The sequence below is a fragment of the Schistocerca americana genome, chromosome 2, assembly GCF_021461395.2.
Source record: "Schistocerca americana isolate TAMUIC-IGC-003095 chromosome 2, iqSchAmer2.1, whole genome shotgun sequence".
In the NCBI taxonomy this organism is placed as follows: Eukaryota; Metazoa; Arthropoda; class Insecta; order Orthoptera; family Acrididae; genus Schistocerca; species Schistocerca americana.
The window spans coordinates 734,364,869-734,385,303 of NC_060120.1; the positions used below are offsets into that span (position 1 = coordinate 734,364,869).

The 20,435-nt window shown below is 36.1% G+C and overlaps 1 protein-coding gene across 1 annotated transcript in view; it reads left to right on the top strand.

Annotated features, from left to right (window-relative positions):
• Positions 1–18,384, top strand: part of LOC124594764 (regulating synaptic membrane exocytosis protein 2) — a 1,241,912-nt gene extending 1,223,528 nt beyond the window's left edge. Inside the window, exon 23 of the mRNA XM_047133151.1 lies at positions 13,842–18,384. Within this exon, the coding sequence (XP_046989107.1) occupies positions 13,842–13,844 (3 nt within the window). The 3' untranslated portion in view covers positions 13,845–18,384. The remainder of the gene's footprint in view (positions 1–13,841) is intronic.
• Positions 18,385–20,435: the final 2,051 nt, after the last annotated feature.

A 20,435-nucleotide genomic window follows, 5' to 3' on the forward strand; every position in this document is an offset into this window, starting at 1 on the left:
GCTTTGAATATGGAATAGTAGTTATAGCTAGTGCATGGGGCATTTCAGTTCAGGAGTTGTTAGGGAATTCAATAATCCAAGGGCCACAATGCCAAGAATGTGCCAAGAATACCAAATTTCAGGCATTACCTTTCACCACAGACAATGCAGTGGCCAATGGCCTTTACTTGATGGTCAGGAGCAACAGCATTTTCATAGAATTGTGGGACATATGACAAATGTATCCATTAGAACAGTGCAGCAAATTTTCAGTATTAATGGGCTATGACAGCAGATGACCAAAGCAAGTGCCTTTGCTAAAAGGATGTAGCTCCTCTCCTGGGTTGTGACTCTATATGACTGGAAAACTATAGACTGGTCAGATAAGTTCTGATACAGTTGGTAAAAGCTGATGGTAGGGTTTGAGTATGGTGCAGACCCTGCGAAGCCATGGGCCCAAGTTGTCAACAAGGCACTGTGCAAGCTGATGGTGGCTCCATAATGGTGTGGGCCTGTGTTTATGTGAGTCATTGACTGGAAATGGTTATGTTCAGCTACTTGGAGACCGTATGCAGCTGTTCATGGACTTCATGTTAGCAAACAATGATGGAATTTTATGGATGACAGTGATCCATGTCATGATGCCATAGTTGTTCACAACTGGTTTGAAGATCATATTGGACAATTCGATTTGGCCACACAGGTCACCCAACATGAATCCTGTCAAAAGTTTATGGTACGTAATCGAGAGGTCAGTTCTTGCACAAAATTCTGTACTGGCAACACTTTCACAATATGGATGGCTATGGTGGCAACATGGCTCAGTATTTCTGCAGGGGACTTCCAGTAACTTGTTGACTCCATGCCATGTCAAGTTTCTGCACTACACTGGGCAAAAGAAGATCTGCCACATTGTTAGGAGGTAACCCGTGCCTTTTATCACCTCGTTGTACATATGCTGGTGTACTGGTGCAGCACCTTGGCTGCCATTTGGCCATGTAGCTGACTTCAGGCAATTTCATCCACAGTTATGGAGCCCAACCACCATTATCATGGATAAATTAATAATGTGATGTGCTGTTCAATGACTTTGGAAGTGTTTCACTTTATGACAGCATTATATACAGCCAGTTACAACACAAAATATAAAACATTTCACAGTTTACGTATGATGCCATTCTCTAGTTTTCAAGATATTTTTTCCACTATTTTACATATTTTGCAAATTGTTATACTTTATTCCACAGACATAATGTAAGAAACTGGTTCTATACAGAAATTTATTCACTTAAAGGTAATTTAGTTTAGACTCCTGTAAATTATCTGAACATTTTTAGTATCGTGCTTTAGATCCCAGTTATGAAATAAGATCCTGTTTTTATGGGAGATAGGTAGTAAATGTTTTCTTCCAATAATAATCAGCACTTGTAACTAAAAATCAAATAGTTATGGTAGATAAACATTGGCTGTATGACTGGAAAAGTAACACTGTTTTTCTCTCCTAGTTTTATCATCTTCCCCAAGATGTTGGGCACAAAAAGGTGCTGAGTTTTTGGTCTGGCACTTGCTTCTTTTTGTGCAGCAATTTCTTATAATTATGATGTCACTGAATACCTGCAGGTGGATTCATATACTCCATCCATCTGCTGTAGACAATTCACCTCTGTTCATTTTATTGTGCTTCACCTATATGCAGCTGTATAGCTATCTGTGACATAAATGAGATAAGAGTCTGATGGATATCTAAATTTGAGGAAAACATCTTCAAAAGAACACAAAGCCTGGGTGCTGTACCAGTCCCATGGTTTTCTAATACAGAATGTAGATTCAATATGGATCTGGTATACCATCCTCAATAGCAGACAGTGCTCTAAACATTGTGTTAAATGAGCAATTCATACTCAGAGATGTATAGAGAATATTAGGAGAGGTATAGAGTTCCTTGAGGCAAAAGCTGCAGACAAATTTTGTACAACCATATATAGCCATTATTCTGTGACAGTTTAGCTGCATTTATCGCAGAATAAGAATAGAGTGAATAACACAAATTATGGCTAGCATGAAAACACAAATATGATACTTATTAACTAAGTGAAAAAGTAAATAAATCACATTTATCTGAAGTAGTTTCTGCACTGAATTGTGACGTAATGTGACAGTGGATTTGCAGATTTCTGCATTTTTACCAGATTATATTCCTACTTTTGTGAAATCAGACAATAAAAAGTTTCAAAAATGACCTATTCGGGCCATGAGACAATAATAATTGAGTACAATCATACCTTTTAACACCTATCTTGAAACTGTAATGTAACATATAACTGTTTGTTAAGACATAATGTGTGCAGCATGTCTGTGGGTCCATGGATTTGTAAATATTAAACTTAAAACAGCAGTACCTATTTATTATAAATGAGGAAGCAGGAACTTTTTAAATATAGCAACTTTACTGTTGAATGTACTTCAGAAAATGCAGCCTGTTAAAACAGAATACTTGAGCTCAGTGACATTTTCTCATTAGTGTAGTGTAACTGTTTAATTTGTAACATTTTCTTAAGAAAATATGTTACTCTGTTGTACTCCTTGTGGGGATGAGAGGTGAGCGAAAAAAAAAGCATGAATGTGTTAGTCTTTTAAACAGGAGCATATATGCTCTCCAACACCCCCCCCCCCCTTTCCCCCCCAATAGGAGCAGTTTTCCACTGATTCAGAATTGTTCATATATCTCCTAATTGAAACTCGTTTACATCCACTAGTCAGTCATTGTAAGTCACCCATAGCCATCAACTCCCACTTACCCATTCTCACTCACTCATTCAGCCCAGCTCATTGTCATTACCTCCTTGTGTTTCTCTAACTGTCACTGTCTCCTGTCTCACAATGACAGTCTTCTTCGTATTATTAGTGTCTCCTCTCAGTGTTCTCTCTTACTTGTTCATTTCTTCCTATTGCTGATGTCTCTTCTTATTATTACTATCTCTGTCTTCCTTGCTGTCATTGTCATAGACTTCATCTCTCTTTATCAATGGTTCTCACCCACATCCACTTTATCCATTTCTTTATCTCTTTATTCCTCTTCCTCTGACACAATCTCCTTCACTCTTTTCCTAGTGCTGTTCTGCCACTGTCAACTATATTCCAACTCTGCGGTGTCCCTCTCTCTCACACAACTGCCATTGTCTCCTTCACTCTTTCCGTAACACAACCAATGTCTACTATCATCCAGTCTTTAATACTTTTCTGTCTCTTTCCCACTGCCACTGTCTCCTTTCTCAGCATAAAAAAGTGCATGCCAAAACTTTTTGGAAAATTTTTAAAGGTGCTGAAATAGGTAGAATGAGGCAGCTGGTACCACACTTTTCAGTGAGAGTCTTTCAAACAGCCTTTTTTGTACTTTGATAAGAAGCATTTTTGTGCTGGTTCCCTTCTTTTTCCTGCTATAGCAGGATATTCACTCACATGAAAAGAACTTGATGGGTCAGTAAAATTTTTATACTTTACTAACCAGTGTGCGAAACTGAAATAATGCAAAACTAATTAACAACTTCGAACGGATGTTACGAGAACAAAAATTTTGCATGGGCTTCTGTACTACAACATGGGATGCCCAGAAACCTTCTGATGATAACAGAGACACTGAACAAAATTCTACTTTGTATTACATCACATCACTTTGTAAGCTGTGTTTTCACGTACATATTTTGAATGTGGAAAATTTTCAAGGCTGTTTGAGATCTGGATCTCAGGAATATATTGTAAAAATTTCAGCCATTTGCCATGTATGGCTGTCTTGGAATCTGCAGTTCAGTTCTGGTACAAAAAAATAGTAAAGAAACACTTTTTAGGGTGTTATCTAAGGAACTAACAAAGGTTGTTGAAAACAGTAAGATGGCACATCTAGATAAATGCCTAGAAATTATACCATTAAAATTTGAGCAATTTGCTGCTGTTATTTAGTGTTTAGATTTCACCTCATACATGCATATTTCGCGTGTAGGAGTAAGGTAACTGTGAACCTCTGTAATTGGATATGGATACAGATATCAAGAAAATTTTGAAGATTGTTGGAAATTGGTGTTTTAGATACAAGCTTTATTCATCCGTTAACAATATACATTGTATGGATGTCATCAATTACAATATAATTTCTTATATTTGTTTCAAAAACTTGGATAATAAATACAAATATTTTATATCAGTATATATAAATAATATTAATTTCCAAAATTCAGATATTCTTCAATGTTATAAAAACTATGTGTTAGTAAAAAAATTTTAAGATCTATCTTGAATTTATGAAATTCTTTAATTTTCTTTATTGTAGCAGGCAATGTACCAAAAAGTATTTTTTGCTAGTACTTTACACTTTTTTGGGAGAGCTTTCCTCTGTGGGTGTCTCTGTTAAAATCATGTCTGTTCCTTGTCTCATGGGTATGAACCTAATTATTTAATGTCGAAAATTCCTGGTGAGTTCTCAGAAAACAGACACATTCAGAGATGTATAAGCCAGGAAGAGTCATTATTTTAAATTCTTTAAATATTTCCCTGCATGACACTCTACAGGGAATCCCTTTCATTATTCTAATAGCCTTTTTTTGAAGATTGAAAGCTTGTTTTGCCAGTACTGTATTTCCCCAGATCACACCATATCTAAGCAATTGTTCATATAAGCATAATAGGCACACAGCAATGATTCAGTTTTGCAACGGTCCCAAAGCGTTCTTAGCACACAGCAACATTTACTTAGTTTTATACTCAAAACTTATAGATGCTTTTTCCATCTCAAGTGCTCATACACCCATATACTTAGGAATTTAGTGTATGGAGCTTGTGCAATAATATAGTTCCCTTACTCAGCTTTTACTCTTCTTCTAGCTTTACTTTTAATATTACTGAAGTTCATCAATACCGTTTTATCGTTATTTATGATCAAAGCATTATTGCTAAACCATTTTCCTGTCTCATTTATTGTCCTAGAGACACTCTGCAGTAGATTTTCCTCGGTGTATCCTTTTACGAAAATGCTAGTGTCTTCAATGAACATCACCATTTCTGCAACTATCAGGTGATTTGGCAAATCATTTATATACACCAAGAACAACATAGGGCCTAACATGGAACCCTGGGGCACTCCATAGCTAGTGTCTTTGCCTTCATGACATATTTGTACTTTCTGTTGTCTATCAGAAAGATAAGACTTGAACCAGTTGAAGGTGAGTCCCCGGACCCCATAAAATAAGTCATGGCTGATTAGATCAAATGCTTTAGATAAATCTAAGAATATCCTGCTGCTTAATTCATTCTTGTCCAAGGCATTTAGGAACATTTTCATGGATTGGAAGACTGCCATTTCTGTGGATCTGTTCTTTCTAAATCCATTTTGAGCATTAGTGAGTATTTTATTTTTATTTAGAAAGTCACCTAGCCTTTCATACATTACTCTTTCAATTACTTTAGAAAAACCTGACAATAATGACACTGGCCTATAATTATTTATGTCAGTTGTGCTATCCTTTTTGTGAAATGGCTTTATTATGGAGAGTTTTAGTTTTGATGGGAACACCCCTGTTCTGAAAGAACAGAATGTCAGTTAGGTGAGTATCTATACTGGTAGAACTATGTTTGATTACCCTGTCTGAAATTCTCACAATACCACAACACATTTTATTTTTTAGTTAATTAATAGCATTTCTAACTTCACATTCTGTTACTGGGTACAGAAACATCGTCTTTTCACAGGTTGGTACTTTTATGTTTTTGTCGTTTGAACTGCACGGACTTTTAATTAGGTTCAGTGCTATGCTCACATAATGTTCATTGAAGATATTGGCTATCTGTTGAGCATCTTCTATCACTTTACCCTCACTCTTAATTTGGAATAGAATTAATAAGGAAAAGGAGGGAGAGGTTATATATGCAAAAATGGAATTAAGTCCCTGGACCTTCACTTTAACGAACATTGTACTGAACAGCTTTTTGAATGCCATTTCACAGTGATAAATCAGGCAACACACAAGCTTGTAGTACTGACAATTTACAGGCCAGCAGTACAAATTATCTTAAGTTTCATAAAAGTTTATCTTCAGTTTCATAAAGGTTTTAATAAGGCAGTGCAGGCTCGATTTGAAAATCATTGTTTCTGGAAGATTTAACGTTAATGTTCTGTCTGACAATACTGACTGAGGGCACCCATTGTTGTTGATGACCAGCTTCAGATTGTTTTTCAAAGTAGAATTTGCTACAAGGACTGAAGGTGTTAGTGCAACAGCTAATGACAATTTGTTTTTAGACCCAACGACCTGTAGTGAATTATCTATAACACCAATTGTCAATGATTTACCTGACAAAGATGATCAAATATTCACAATAAAACTTAATCACGGAATAATGAAGAATGATTTGATCATAATGTGCAGAGAGAAATTACATGAAGAATTCTGAGGAGAAATTTAAAAGAAAACAGTGCTGATGGAAAATTTAACTCCTTCCTAAACATGTTCTTACATCACTTTCTGTATTGTTTTCCCCTAGAACAAATAAGAGTGAAACTGAACAGAAGCAAGAATAATGGAAATAATATATCTTGTACAAGAAAAGAGAGCTCTACATAAGTCACAGAAAAAGCAGTAGTCAAAATTCAAAACTTCATTATCACCAGTATTGTCAAATCTCGTCTCTCATCAGAAAGTACTCATGTACTATGCTTCAAAAATAAAACGCTCCAAGAACAAGGTAAATACTATTTGGAACATTATTAAACAAGAAACAAATGAAACTAGATATTCAAATGAAACTGAGACACCAGAAACTAGCCTTGGCAGAAAGGATGACATTTTCAAATCATTAGTCACTAATTTCAATTATTACTTCCTCACAGTGGTTGCAAACATTGCCTCCAATAATAAACAACCAAATATAGATGTATTAGATTTACTAGTGCAGAAACTGCATGCACCATCAACAGATATTAGTTTCAAACATACAAACCCAAAGGACATTACAAAATTCATCAGGTTACTAAAAAGAAATCATTCTCCTGGCTGTTATGATAGACTATTCAAATATTGTGCTAATTTGATAGGATTATCCTTAAGCTATCTGTATGATCATTCAGTGACACAGATCTAAATATGCTGTAGTAACACCCATCGATGAAACTGGAAATAAAGCAGTCCACCTCTAATAGCAACCTTCTAATTTCAGACCTATATTGCTATTTCCAATATTTTCCACAGTGTATGAGTAAGTAGCATATGATGGAATACTTACTCATTTAACTGAGCAGAACATGTTAACTGTCTCTCAGTTTGGCTTTTGTAAAGGATTCTCCACACACAAATCAATACCAGAGCTCATAAAGCAAGAAGTACTAGCAGAGCTAAAAACCAAAAATTATCCTGTTTATATACTCTGTAACCTTGTTACAGAATATACAAACAGGATCATGAAATTCTGCTTGGAAAACTAGTGTTACAGCATTAATGGCATCTCTCTTGTATGGATAGAATCTTATACCATCATATAATAATAATAATAATAATAATATTTATTCAACATCGAATAATCAGATACAATCCCTAGAAATAATACAGTTTCAGGACATCATACAGATTATTCTTCGATTATTCTTCTGAATATGTCAGTTTATAAATTACAAACTAAAGATTTGTTTGTATTAATAAATTTTACATTTTGATGCATTTTACATTTGGTAGTATACAATCACAATATTACAAATATTGTTGTTATCAACATTATATTAGTTGTAGGTTACTTAAAACTATGAGTTTGACATACTTATGAAGCACTTTTCATACAGATATAACACTCATCTAGGGAATAAAAAGGGTTTTCAATTAGAATTCTTTTTAGCTGATTTTTTAATTTGTTAGTAGGAAGGGTTGTGAGACTTTTTTGTAGGGCATTGGCTAGCTTCAGCCCAGCATGAAGTGCATATTTTTCATATAAAGCTGTTCTGTAGCTATTTACATGGTATCTGAACTTTTGCCTCGTATCGTACTGGTGCAGGTCACAGATGAAATTTGGATTTATTGTTTTCACAAGCAATATAACTTTCAATATGTATACACCTATAATTGTAAGCACACCTAATTTTGGGAACAGATTCTGACATGATTCTCGAGTTTTGGCACCACAGATAATTCTGATAACTTTTTTCTGTAGTATTAAAAATAATGTACTTAGGTTGGCTTGAGTTGTTGCACTCCATATTTCTACAGCATAGTTTAAATTTGATGAGAATAGGGCATGATAAGCAGTTTTTAGTACACACATGTCCTTACAATATTTGCTAATCATATTTATAACAAACACATTCTTCGACAGCTTACATGCTAAGGAATCGATATGCATGTCCCATTTGAGGCTGTCCTGGATTGTAATTCCCAAGAACTTTGTCCATTTTTCCTTTTTTACAATGTCATTTCCTATGGATAATTTCATGTCAAACTCTATTTGCATCCTTGTGTTAAATTCCAGCATTGCAGTCTTTGAAGCACTTACATTTAGATAGCTTTCATTAAAATACTTGACTATTTCATTAGTTACACTGTTGCACAGCACCTCCAGACTCTCGTAGTCTTTGTGTTTACACACTATTGATGTGTCATCTGCATACAATGTTTTTGTACAGTTAGGAGAACAATACATAACATAAAGCTGATTTTGCACAGCACCTCCAGACTCACGTAGTCTTTGTGGTTACACACTATTGATTTGTCACCTGCATACAATATTTTTGTACAGTTAGGAGAACAAAACATCATAACATAAAGCTGATTAAGATGGCATTATTGGCCAGGAGTTGTTTGGCACCTGGTGCAAGTCCTTCTGTGTAGACTATATCCCAGGCATGAAACCTTAACGTGGGGGAACGTAACATGCAAAGTGCCACAAGACTAGGTGGGGCCCACTTTTGTTTTTAACTTACACAAATGATCTTCTAGTGACTTCAAATGAAATTCAAAAACTGTAGTGTTTGCTGACAATCAAGGGTCCAAACTCAACTTTAGAAAACACAGCATGAATAATAGCTGAAAATGCTTAGCAGTGGTTCATAGCTAATTGTTTCAGTGTTTATTCAGCAGAATGAGCAGTAAGAATATTGTGTAAAGTGTATAACTGTACATCTTGCACAAGTCTTTTTAAGGTACTTTACAGTACATTTACTCTATAATGGATTTTGTTGCTGGCAATAAAAATCATCGGGTTCAACTGAACTGTGATTTGTACAGTCAGGGAATGAAATAAACAAAAATAAAAATTTAAAAAAAATTTTTAAGAGTGTAGGATTTGCTTCCTTGTCTAGGGTTCAGAATGGAGTTAGGTACCCTGGCAGGTTGTGAACAACCTCCTATCTTTAATAATGCAAAAAATTGTGAATCTCCACCAATTCCAATGACTATTAAAAACATTTCTCATTAACCACTTTTGGTACAAATTATCTATCTAGAATGAGATTTTTACTCTGCAGCAGAGTGTGTGCTGATGTGAAATGAGGTACTGGCAGAAGTAAAGCTGTGAGGATGGGGCGTGAGTCATGCTTGGGTAGCTCAGATGGTAGAGCACTTGCCCGTGAAAGGCAAAGGTCCTGAGTTCGAGTCTCGGTCCAACACACTGTTTTATCTGACTATCTACTTTAGGGATTGAAAAGTTCTGTTAACCATGGGGCCAGTAGATGTCTTTGTCATAAAGCTGCATGTCAAGTAGTGATTTACTACTGATGGAACTCAGTATTTGTGAATGTAAGGAAAAGTTTTCCTCAAAAGCACAATGTCCAGTGGTGGCTCTTAACTATACATTTTGGGTGTTCACAAATTTTTACATTCAGATAAATGTGAGAGTGTGAAATTAGAAGCATCTGCAGTGTAACAGTTATGCTTATCAACAAGTTTATAAAACTACAGCCAGTGCCAATAATAATAACAATAGTAATAATAATAATAATAAGGTGCATAACTTATCCGACAAAAGAAAGAATTATTTTTGTGGAATTATGTTGTTTTGTCATAATTAAATATAGTTTAGGGCAAAAACGAAATAATGTGTAAACCTCCACAACTCTCCATTTCGTAATTTTGTGTAAGTTGGCATTTTTGTGATTTTCTATTTTTATGGACAAATGTACAAGATACCTAACAGACATATTAGTTCATGAATTTACTCCCAGGCTAAAAATGTAGTAGAATACACAACAAGTGTACACTTCCTCGTTAGCTGTTTGCTTGTAGTCATGCTCCTCTGATTTTGTCACTCTCCTGATCAAAGGATCTGTTGTCAGAGACTTTAGTTCCTTTGAGGCTAACTTTCCCTGGCAATTTACTTTTCTGTTCCCAGAATGATATTTTCACTCTGCAATGGAGTGTGCACTGATATGAAACTTCCTGGCAGATTAAAGCTGTTTGCCCAACCGAGACTCGAACTTGGGACTTTTGCCTTTCAGGGGCAAGTGCACTACCAACTGAGCTACCCATCCTCATAACTTTACTTTTCTGTTAGCATTTAAAATAGATTCAATTAGTTCATGTATCAGAGAAACCAGTGATAGAGTTTTTGTGAATTTTTATACACTCCTGGAAATGGAAAAAAGAACACATTGACACCGGTGTGTCAGACCCACCATACTTGCTCCGGACACTGCGAGAGGGCTGTACAAGCAATGATCACACGCACGGCACAGCGGACACACCAGGAACCGTGGTGTTGGCCGTCGAATGGCGCTAGCTGCGCAGCATTTGTGCACCGCCGCCGTCAGTGTCAGCCAGTTTGCCGTAGCATACGGAGCTCCATCGCAGTCTATAACACTGGTAGCATGCCGCGACAGCGTGGACGTGAACCGTATGTGCAGTTGACGGACTTTGAGCGAGGGCGTATAGTGGGCATGCGGGAGGCCTGGTGGACGTACCGCCGAATTGCCCAACACGTGGGGCATGAGGTCTCCACAGTACATCGATGTTGTCGCCAGTGGTCGGCGGAAGGTGCACGTGCCCGTCAACCTGGGACCGGACCGCAGCGACGCACGGATGCACGCCAAGACCGTAGGTTCCTACGCAGTGCCGTAGGGGACGGCACGCCCCTTCCCAGCAAATTAGGGACACTGTTGCTCCTGGGGTATTGGCGAGGACCATTCGCAACCGTCTCCATGAAGCTGGGCTACGGTCCCGCACACCGTTAGGCCGTCTTCCGCTCACACCCCAACATCGTGCAGCCCGCCTCCAGTGGTGTCGCGACAGGCGTGAATGGAGGGACGAATGGAGACGTGTCGTCTTCAGCGATGAGAGTCGCTTCTGCCTTGGTGCCAATGATGGTCGTATGCGTGTTTGGTGCCATGCAGGTGAGCGCCACAATCAGGACTGCATACGACCGAGGCACACAGGGCCAACACCCGGCATCATGGTGTGGGGAGCGATCTCCTACACTGGCCGTACACCACTGGTGATTGTCGAGGGGACACTGAATAGTGCACGGTACATCCAAACCGTCATCGAACCCATTGTTCTACCATTCCTAGACCGGCAAGGGAACTTGCTGTTCCAACAGGACAATGCACGTCCGCATGTATCCCGTGCCACCCAACGTGCTCTAGAAGGTGTAAGTCAACTACCCTGGCCAGCAAGATCTCCGGATCTGTCCCCCATTGAGCATGTTTGGGACTGGATGAAGCATCGTCTCACGCGGTCTGCACGTCCAGCACGAACGCTGGTCCAACTGAGGCGCCAGGTGGAAATGGCATGGCAAGCCGTTCCACAGGACTACATCCAGCATCTCTACGATCGTCTCCATGGGAGAATAGCAGCCTGCATTGCTGCGAAAGGTGGATATACACTGTACTAGTGCCGACATTGTGCATGCTCTGTTGCCTGTGTCTATGTGCCTGTGGTTCTGTCAGTGTGATCATGTGATTTATCTGACCCCAGGAATGTGTCAATAAAGTTTCCCCTTCCTGGGACAATGAATTCACGGTGTTCTTATTTCAATTTCCAGGAGTGTATATACAATGTTGGCCTACATCACAGATAAACCTGACTCACCATAAGATCAACAAATTTCAGAAGCATGACTAAATGCTACAATCTCACAATCAACAGTGATGTGCTTTAGGCCCTTATGATTCTCAGCACCTCAAATGGATAACTGTATGATAAAATTCAGAACTTAATACACTATAACTCGTTCAGAAACCCACATAATAGGTTTACAGTCAGTACAACTTTAAATATAGCATATAGTGAGTGAATTAGCATGTCTGAGGAGTGTGCTATCATCTGGCAGGATTTATGCTGAGCGAATGAGGATAAAAGTGTGCAGCAGTGTGGTACCACCTGGTGGCATTGACATAAAATCTGTGCACACCATGAATTGTGCACCTTGTGTATGAAATATGTATGTATTTGTCCCATAAGCCAATTGTGTCACATGAGTTGTGCATGCGCAAAAGCTCCTTAAAATATGTACAACAGATGGTGTGCTCATGACCCTGATGCCAAGTTACAATGAGTCTAGAGGAGCAGTAACACGGCAGATTTAAGTGCCATATCTTTCAGATTGCAGCATCTATGTTGCATTTAATAGCATTCAAAACAAAATAACCAATAAATCCACAAGGTGTCGAAAGTTAGGGTGTTCACATGCTCTTGTGCTCTTGCACAGCAGCCGCCACTGACCATGTCTAGTATATATTTAGCTACTGACAATTGGCAAACAGCAGCTATATAGTAAAACTGGGGAGGCAGAATTTTTGTTTTCAAAGTAGCAGCTTTCTTTTTAATTTGCTTGATCAAATGTATATCACGTAACAATGAATAACACTAAGCCGTGTACTGGTATTTTATTGTTAACATAGTGTGTAGATTAAGTTTCTACGATGTCCTGTCTCTTGCTAATGTATATCTTGACTTATTTCACATCCCTGAAGGGTCTCCTTCATGGTGGGAGTTACAGAACATTACAAAAGAATGAGTGGCTGAATGATATCAAAAAATTCTAAGAATGCCCAATGAGCAATTTGTTTGTTGACAAAGGAAGAAAGCTTGTAATTTAATGGCCTTTATACTGTACACCATTAGAGGTTGAACATTAAATCTGTTGCGCAAGAGTGAAACAGGATTAATTTTATGGCTTTGTTGTAGGAGCCCATCTGGCATAATAGATTTAGGAAAATTCATAGAAAACCTAAATCTATAATAGATGTCCAGGTAATTATTTTATTATGGCTCTTTTCAAATGTGAGTCTAATTTTTTTACTCCTTACCCTGTGATGCTCCATCTAAGAAATGAAGATATGTTCAACTATTCCAGATGACTACTTACATATAATCTTTTTGCTTTTAGCAGTGTATTAATGCAGAACAACCAATCTTTGATGTACACATCTACCTTCCTTTACTCTCTGCACATCCCATGCTTCTATTTACTTTTGTATTCCACTTTGTCTTTCCCCCTACCCCTCTCCTCCCCCCTCTCTATTTCTGACCCTCTGACCTCCCCACCTCTCTATCTCTCTGACTCTCTCACTCATTCAAACATCAACATTAGTACGTACACACAAACAAAGAAATCTTTAGTGAATTATGTTCTCACGTTTAATTATTTGTCTCATCCATTTTTATAATATTATGCATGAACCTGAGGAAGTCTCTCTAAGATGTTCCTAAGACCTGCAGTACAACTTATCATGCAAACTCATGCAAAATTCAGAGCAGAACGCTATTGGCGTGTAGATACATCAGTGCACTTGCACAGACTGTAAGAAATTTTTAGATTGAGGATATCAATGGTATGGTGTAAAGCATAAAATGGTGGTAGAGCATAAAATTAACAAAATTTTATTTTCTTGTCTGCAGTGAGAATGCAGTGCTGAGGAGAGCAGCAGGCAGGATTGCAAGAGCAGCAATCACCTCTCATTAAACTGATTTGTGAGTGATCTGATTCCAACGATGTGCTAAAACAATTTTGAAACTCCACAAGTCCTTTATATATGTATATATGTATTTATGTGAGTATGGGGTAACTGAAAGCAGGTAGAAAGGCAAGGAAAGTTGCAGGTTTTACTTTTACATATGTGACTTTATGAAATAGACTGTAAATAACTGACATACAGCTTGCATGCTGTCTTCTGTTTTGTTTACCTTTTCGTCATGTACTTTCTGTACTACCATTCCAAGAATGACATCTCCAAATAAGCACAGCCTTTTGCTATCTCTTGTGTTCTCAGTCATGGGAGTGATGTAAAATTTTGATACCACTGTAAATCTTCAATTCTTTGATAACAGAAGACTGTGCCTGCATGAAAATTCGTTCACAAAATTATCAGGAAACATTGAGCTTTAAATAACATATTCTGTCTGAATACAATAATAGTCTTGTCAATAATACAGTGGTGCTGGCCACATGCAAACATGAATACATATATATGTATTGTTATTCTGTGGTGAAGCAAAGTGAAATGTAAATACAGTGATAAACCTTACAAATAATTTGAAATAGGATGCACATAGCGTGCATGAATTTTTGAAGAGCTGTATAAAATAATTTCTATGGATGTAATGGAGATAAACGTGTATATATCATGTGTTTGCGTTTGTGAGAGAGAATGTGCGTGTGCTTTGTGCATAAAGTTCATAAAATTATCCGACAATGGGAAATAAGACTTTGTATATAGCAATTTGTGATGCATTGAGGGAAACAGTCTTAGACTGAACTATATAAATAACAGAACATTTAAAAAATTCTCAAGCCTTCCAGACGTTTCAGTGAATAAAAACTTAAAATATAAAGAATTTAATGAATGACGTTTGGTTGTTTATAAAAATGACAAAAATTATAAAAATATAAAAACTCTCAACACTGCAAAACGAAAAAAGTCAAAAGCTGTGAACAAGCGGAAGAGTGAATTTGTGGAATTTGTGTGGGCCATGTTTTGTCCTTTTTTTATTCCAGTGATACCTAGCAAAAAGACAAACAGCTGAAAATTGTAACTATTGTATTTTTTAAAACATTATTTTTTAAGAAAATCTAATACAACAATACCAAAATTATAATTTTCTTTTTATTCAGTAATTTCTTACTTTGTCTAAAATTATATGATGTGGAAGTGTGATTGCTTACTCTCATCATACATAGTTTGTCAGTAGAAGAGCAAACTTCCCATTGAACCATATTCTATAGCCTTTAAGGATTAGCAATACAGTAAAATGCTTTTATTTTACTAATGTATTGCCTGTACTCCCATCTGATTAGGAGCATAACCTATATATAAAATCACTACAAATTACAAATTTTCTTTCTATCATTGTTAATATGTTTAATATTTATTTTGTCTCCTGTCTGAAATTCTTCCATGAATGCATCTGCCAAATGAAACAATTTAAAGAGAACGTTTTGTAGTATATACTTATAGCCATCAAAATTCAATGCTCCTCACAAAATTTAATAATATTGCAAGAAATCCATGAGAAGGTTACAAATAAGTGAGAAGTTTTCCCTTTACAGAGTCCTTACAGATAAAAGCAAGTATGTTACGTATTTATGATGGTGATGGTGGTTATGACAATAGTAACAAATGATTTTGAAATAAGTTTAAATACAATATGTACATATATATATGATTATATATATCTATATATCTATATTCAAATTATTATAAGTGATACCTTCAAGAGAGTATTACTACATGTATACTTAAAATGACTTGCTTGTTTAAAAGTTTTTGACACATTTCATGAAAATTTGATATGGTATGGAGTGCAATTTTATGATGCACAAAAGATAAATTCAAAATATACGTATTATCACGATGTGAGCTAAATGTGTGGTATACTGTCAGATGTTTTCCCTATCCTTAAAGGCATTCAGAAAAACCCAAAAAAGGGGCCTTCCTATCCTTATTAAATAGATTTCCTTAACAAGTATCATGCTTCAGACAAGTACAATTCTTGTGATCTTTGTGACCATTTGTATGAAAAAATATGAATATGTCAGACTGTGTAAAGGACTGTTGATAATGTTCATGGATTGGCTGAATCACTAGTGATAATAATAAGTCTTCTAAAACATGTAAGGAAGTAGTGTCTCTTCACAAGGAGTTAAAATTCACTTCTTGCGAAAATTCTGTCTTTCAACAGTTCACCTAGGTGGCAGCTGTAATTGATATTTTGCATTTGGACCTTTATAGAGGAATCACTTCCTCTACAAGATATGATTTGTTTCATTTCATTTAAACCACTTAAATGCTGTTTGTGATTTACTTGCTGGTATCCTCATTTTATTTCTTTTTCTTTTCTTCTTCCTATTCTCTTTCTTAAAAAAGAAGAAAAAGGGAGAAGAAAAGTGCTTGTATATGTTTTGTAGTTCACTGTACATTGCTCAATTGGAAGTAACCTAAATAATGTATTTACTCATTTGTTGTGTACCTGAGAGTATAATGGCTTTAGGATGAATGGAACTTTGTAAAATTTATCAAGTAATTGCTATTAATGTTACAATTACAGCTTAATTCTGAGCTGCAGTCAGATGAGCAACAAGTTGCCCAATTATTATTAAAATATTTGTAATAATTTTACTAAAATACTGCTTCCCCCATCCCAATTTTATCTTTATTTTTATTGTTTGGTGGCATTATACTGTCCTCAGTCTCATACAAGTAACAGTTTTGTTACCAGTATTGCTTATTACAAGCAAGAAACCCATTGCCATCTGTTAAGTTAAAATAAGATACATTGATAAAACAATTTCCATATGGTCATCTGAAGGCAGTTCAAAATCTACATTGAATCCTGTGCCTTAAATATTTTCCAGGTCATGGAAATCAGGAATTATAAACTTTGTATTTTAAAGTTAGCTTCTGGTTCACATCAAAGGTCATAATGATCATTTTCAGTAATGAATAATCTCTTGGTTATGCCAAACCACACAAATATTATTCCAGACATGGCACTGTAATATTTATTGTTGTACCCTATCACTGTCACATTACTGTTGTATATTTAGTGTGAATGAGTTCAGACATAAAGAATCACAAACAAATAGGAATATAGTAGATACTGCCATGTGAGCATTTTGAGGTTCTATATTCCGTAGTCCTGTCTACTCTTCTTAAAATATACAACTGTTCAGACAGCCAAATTTGAAAAATTGAAACTATGAACCTTTTCCAAGCCTTATGATGTGAGACATAACATGAGAAACAAATTATGTAACTTTTCATTTATCAATTCTTCTTTTTTATGTATTGTTGCTTATTAAGGAATTTTTTTAAATACTTTCAAATATGGACAAAATTTCAGATATGAAGGTACATTATGTACCTCCTGCTGAACCTAAACAGTTGATTTTTATTTTTTATTTATTTTTATCTGCAGGTGATATTATTTCAAAATGTTATGTAGTTCTTTTATTGACTACTTTTTCTAACACATACCATAAAAATTTTGTCTCGTTTGTTCTAATTTTGTTAATCCCGGAAAAACACATGTCATAAAAATATGTTCAACCATGTTATTTTGCATCCATCCTTCTGCACAATATGACAGTGATGTACAAATTTCTGTGGTGTTTAGGACAGGTCGGCCCCTTAAATTTGCCTGTTAAATATCTCCAAATGATGTTAAACAATAGATATTTAAAAACTGTATGCTTTTCTTCGTGGTATTTTATGTTATCTGCCCTTGTTTTGAATGGATGTATGATAGGTCCATTAATTGAGAGGAAACTTGAATAATGTTGTGATAGTGTCCTTATTTGCACAACATTGTTACAGATATGAGTAAAAACCAGCTTCCACTTGTAATAGGGCAAGTATAATATTTCATTTTTGTTAACTGGGAAAATAAATAAATATTCACACAGAGAGCAGTATGAGGGGCTTAACAAAAATAATAACCAGAATTTAATTAAAAAGTTGCACTAGACAACATTCTTGAATGAGAAAATGTTTCTATGCAATACAGTACCTTGCTTTGCAACACTGGGTATTGTACGAGGATATCATGAGCTTTGGAGATATAGAGTAGATAATATGAGAGCAAGACGTGACATTATAATAAGCTGCATTATTAATAAATTGTATGTTGAGTTAACATATATGCATATCCAGCTTTCTCGACTGCATATGTTAAATGAGAGCTCATCTTTTATGGAAAGAAAATTGCAAAAAATGATAAATATTGTCATCATCACTGTAGACTGAGTTTACAGTTAATCAGAAGTACCATATTTTTTGTTACTAATGTGATACATCTATTGTTTACTCATACCAATTTCATTTGGAGATAAAGTGATGAGAACAAATGATGTTTGTGCACTGGAACAATATTGTAACAGGTGATATACCTGTGTGTGTGGAAAAAAAGCTCAAAACATTTTGTTATTAAATGCATTTTATATGAATTTTTACTTTTTGTTTTTGTGTACCTTTCATATTTCATTATGATAATCACTCATTTACAAGGCACTATGCAGATTTTGCATTTTTCTTTTGCTGCATACTAACAACTAATAATCTGATGCAGTTTTCTAGAAAAATAGAAGTGAATAAACTGCAAGGTTTGAGCAAAGATTCTCATAGGAATGCTCTTCTGCAAATAAGAAATTGTTGAAGGAATTATGTATTACATGACTCTCATATTGAAAATAATGTGTGGTCATCACACTGAGTCTTGTCTTATGCATTTGTGTACTTCTGAGAGGAAAATCCTCATGTTTTAAAAAGACTTTCAAGTATGATTCTGTGAGGACACAGCAGAAAATATTGAATCCCATATACAAGATGCTGGATATTTATTACAAGTGTTGATGACTAAGGAAAAGTCAAACAAGCTATTAAAAATTGCTTGAAAGACATCCCACTATCAAGATTACACAAACACTAATAACAGTGTTTCAAAGAATGTAGTAGTGGCAAATAGTGACAGAAAGTTGATGCATGCTTTTCAGCACAACTATACATAGTTAAACTGACTTTAAGGAGAACACTAGGTATAAGAATTTGGAGTCTGTCAAAAAATGCACAAAAATAGATACCGTATTTACTCGAATCTAAGCCGCACTCAAATCTAAGCCGCACCTGAAAAATGAGACCTGAAATCCAGGAAAAAAAATTTCCCGAATCTAAGCCGCACCTGAAATCTGAGACTCGAAATTCAAGGGGAGAGAAAAGTTTTAGGCCGCACCTCCAAATCGAAACAAAGTTGGTCTATTGTAATATGAGACACAATTTAGGTCGAATGAATGACGATACAGCTACAGTTTGGTTCGAGTCGTAAGCTTAGCAGTTGAGCTTTACCAGGTTGCCATTGCTATGCGTCAGGCACTCCGTCCGTATTTATACGGATACCCTTCCTTTTTCAAGTGCTTCGTCTGGTTTGAATCAGTTCCTTTTTTTTCTTTGATCTGATAAGTGCCGTTCTCTTTGTTATAGGTGTTTACGTCACTCTAATCTGAAAATGCATTATTGTACTGTGTCATGCATTGTTTGGTGCATTCTGATAATGAGTGTTTACGACCTGTCGCCGCTCGCGGCATGGCTTGCTTTTGTGTGCACTACCGCCGCTTACAATAAAAAAAGAGAGGAATTGTCTCATTAGCGAAACAATGGCAAGAGACTGGTATTTGTTGTCGCTTACACTGCTGCTTTCTTTGATAATGATCAACAAGAACCAAATAATAGACTGCGTATGATAGATGTGCTGAATGAGAGTTTAGCTAAAATTTTTCTCTGTTTGAAAATCTTTGCAGACGCCTCTTGTGTACGTTACATTCTGCACAGAAATTAGTCATCTTAGATTTAAAAATCTAATCAATTGCCGTGCTTCATTTCTGATTGTATCACTATTAGGCATAAGAATAATACGAATATAAACATGACATGATATGTATATTCTTCCACATTTGCTGCTGTCTCACACTAGGTTCGTAGGTTATTAGGCACATAGGATTTAAATGAGATAGCAGCAAACACGAAAGAATACATGGCAAAATGTTTACATTCGCATTATTCTTATGGTGAAGGGAATACTGCACGTGATTCACAATTCATAAAAGTTCCTATTAGCAACCATCTCTTCTCACAGGAAGGAAAAAATTCAGAACGTAAAATTGGCCATATTGACAAACATCGCAAATAGTCTTGCCAGTCGGATTTTCGTAGTACATTGAAATGCTGCTACATTCAAAGATGAACAATATGGAATTTGTATTTACTTCGTTGGATAATGTACGAAAATGCAGTGGTCGAAACTCGGGGCGTCGAAAAAAAGCTCGTCTTCCACTTTTTTTTAAATTTATTTACTGACGCAGAGGTTTTGGCGCCAGTATTTATCTTTGTGCCTGCAAAGCATGCCTGTGTAGCACTACATATATTCAGTGGCGGAAGTTAGTTGTGGCGGCACCTACCAACATTTTTAAGAACTTCCGCTTACTTTGCACTCGATTCTAAGCCG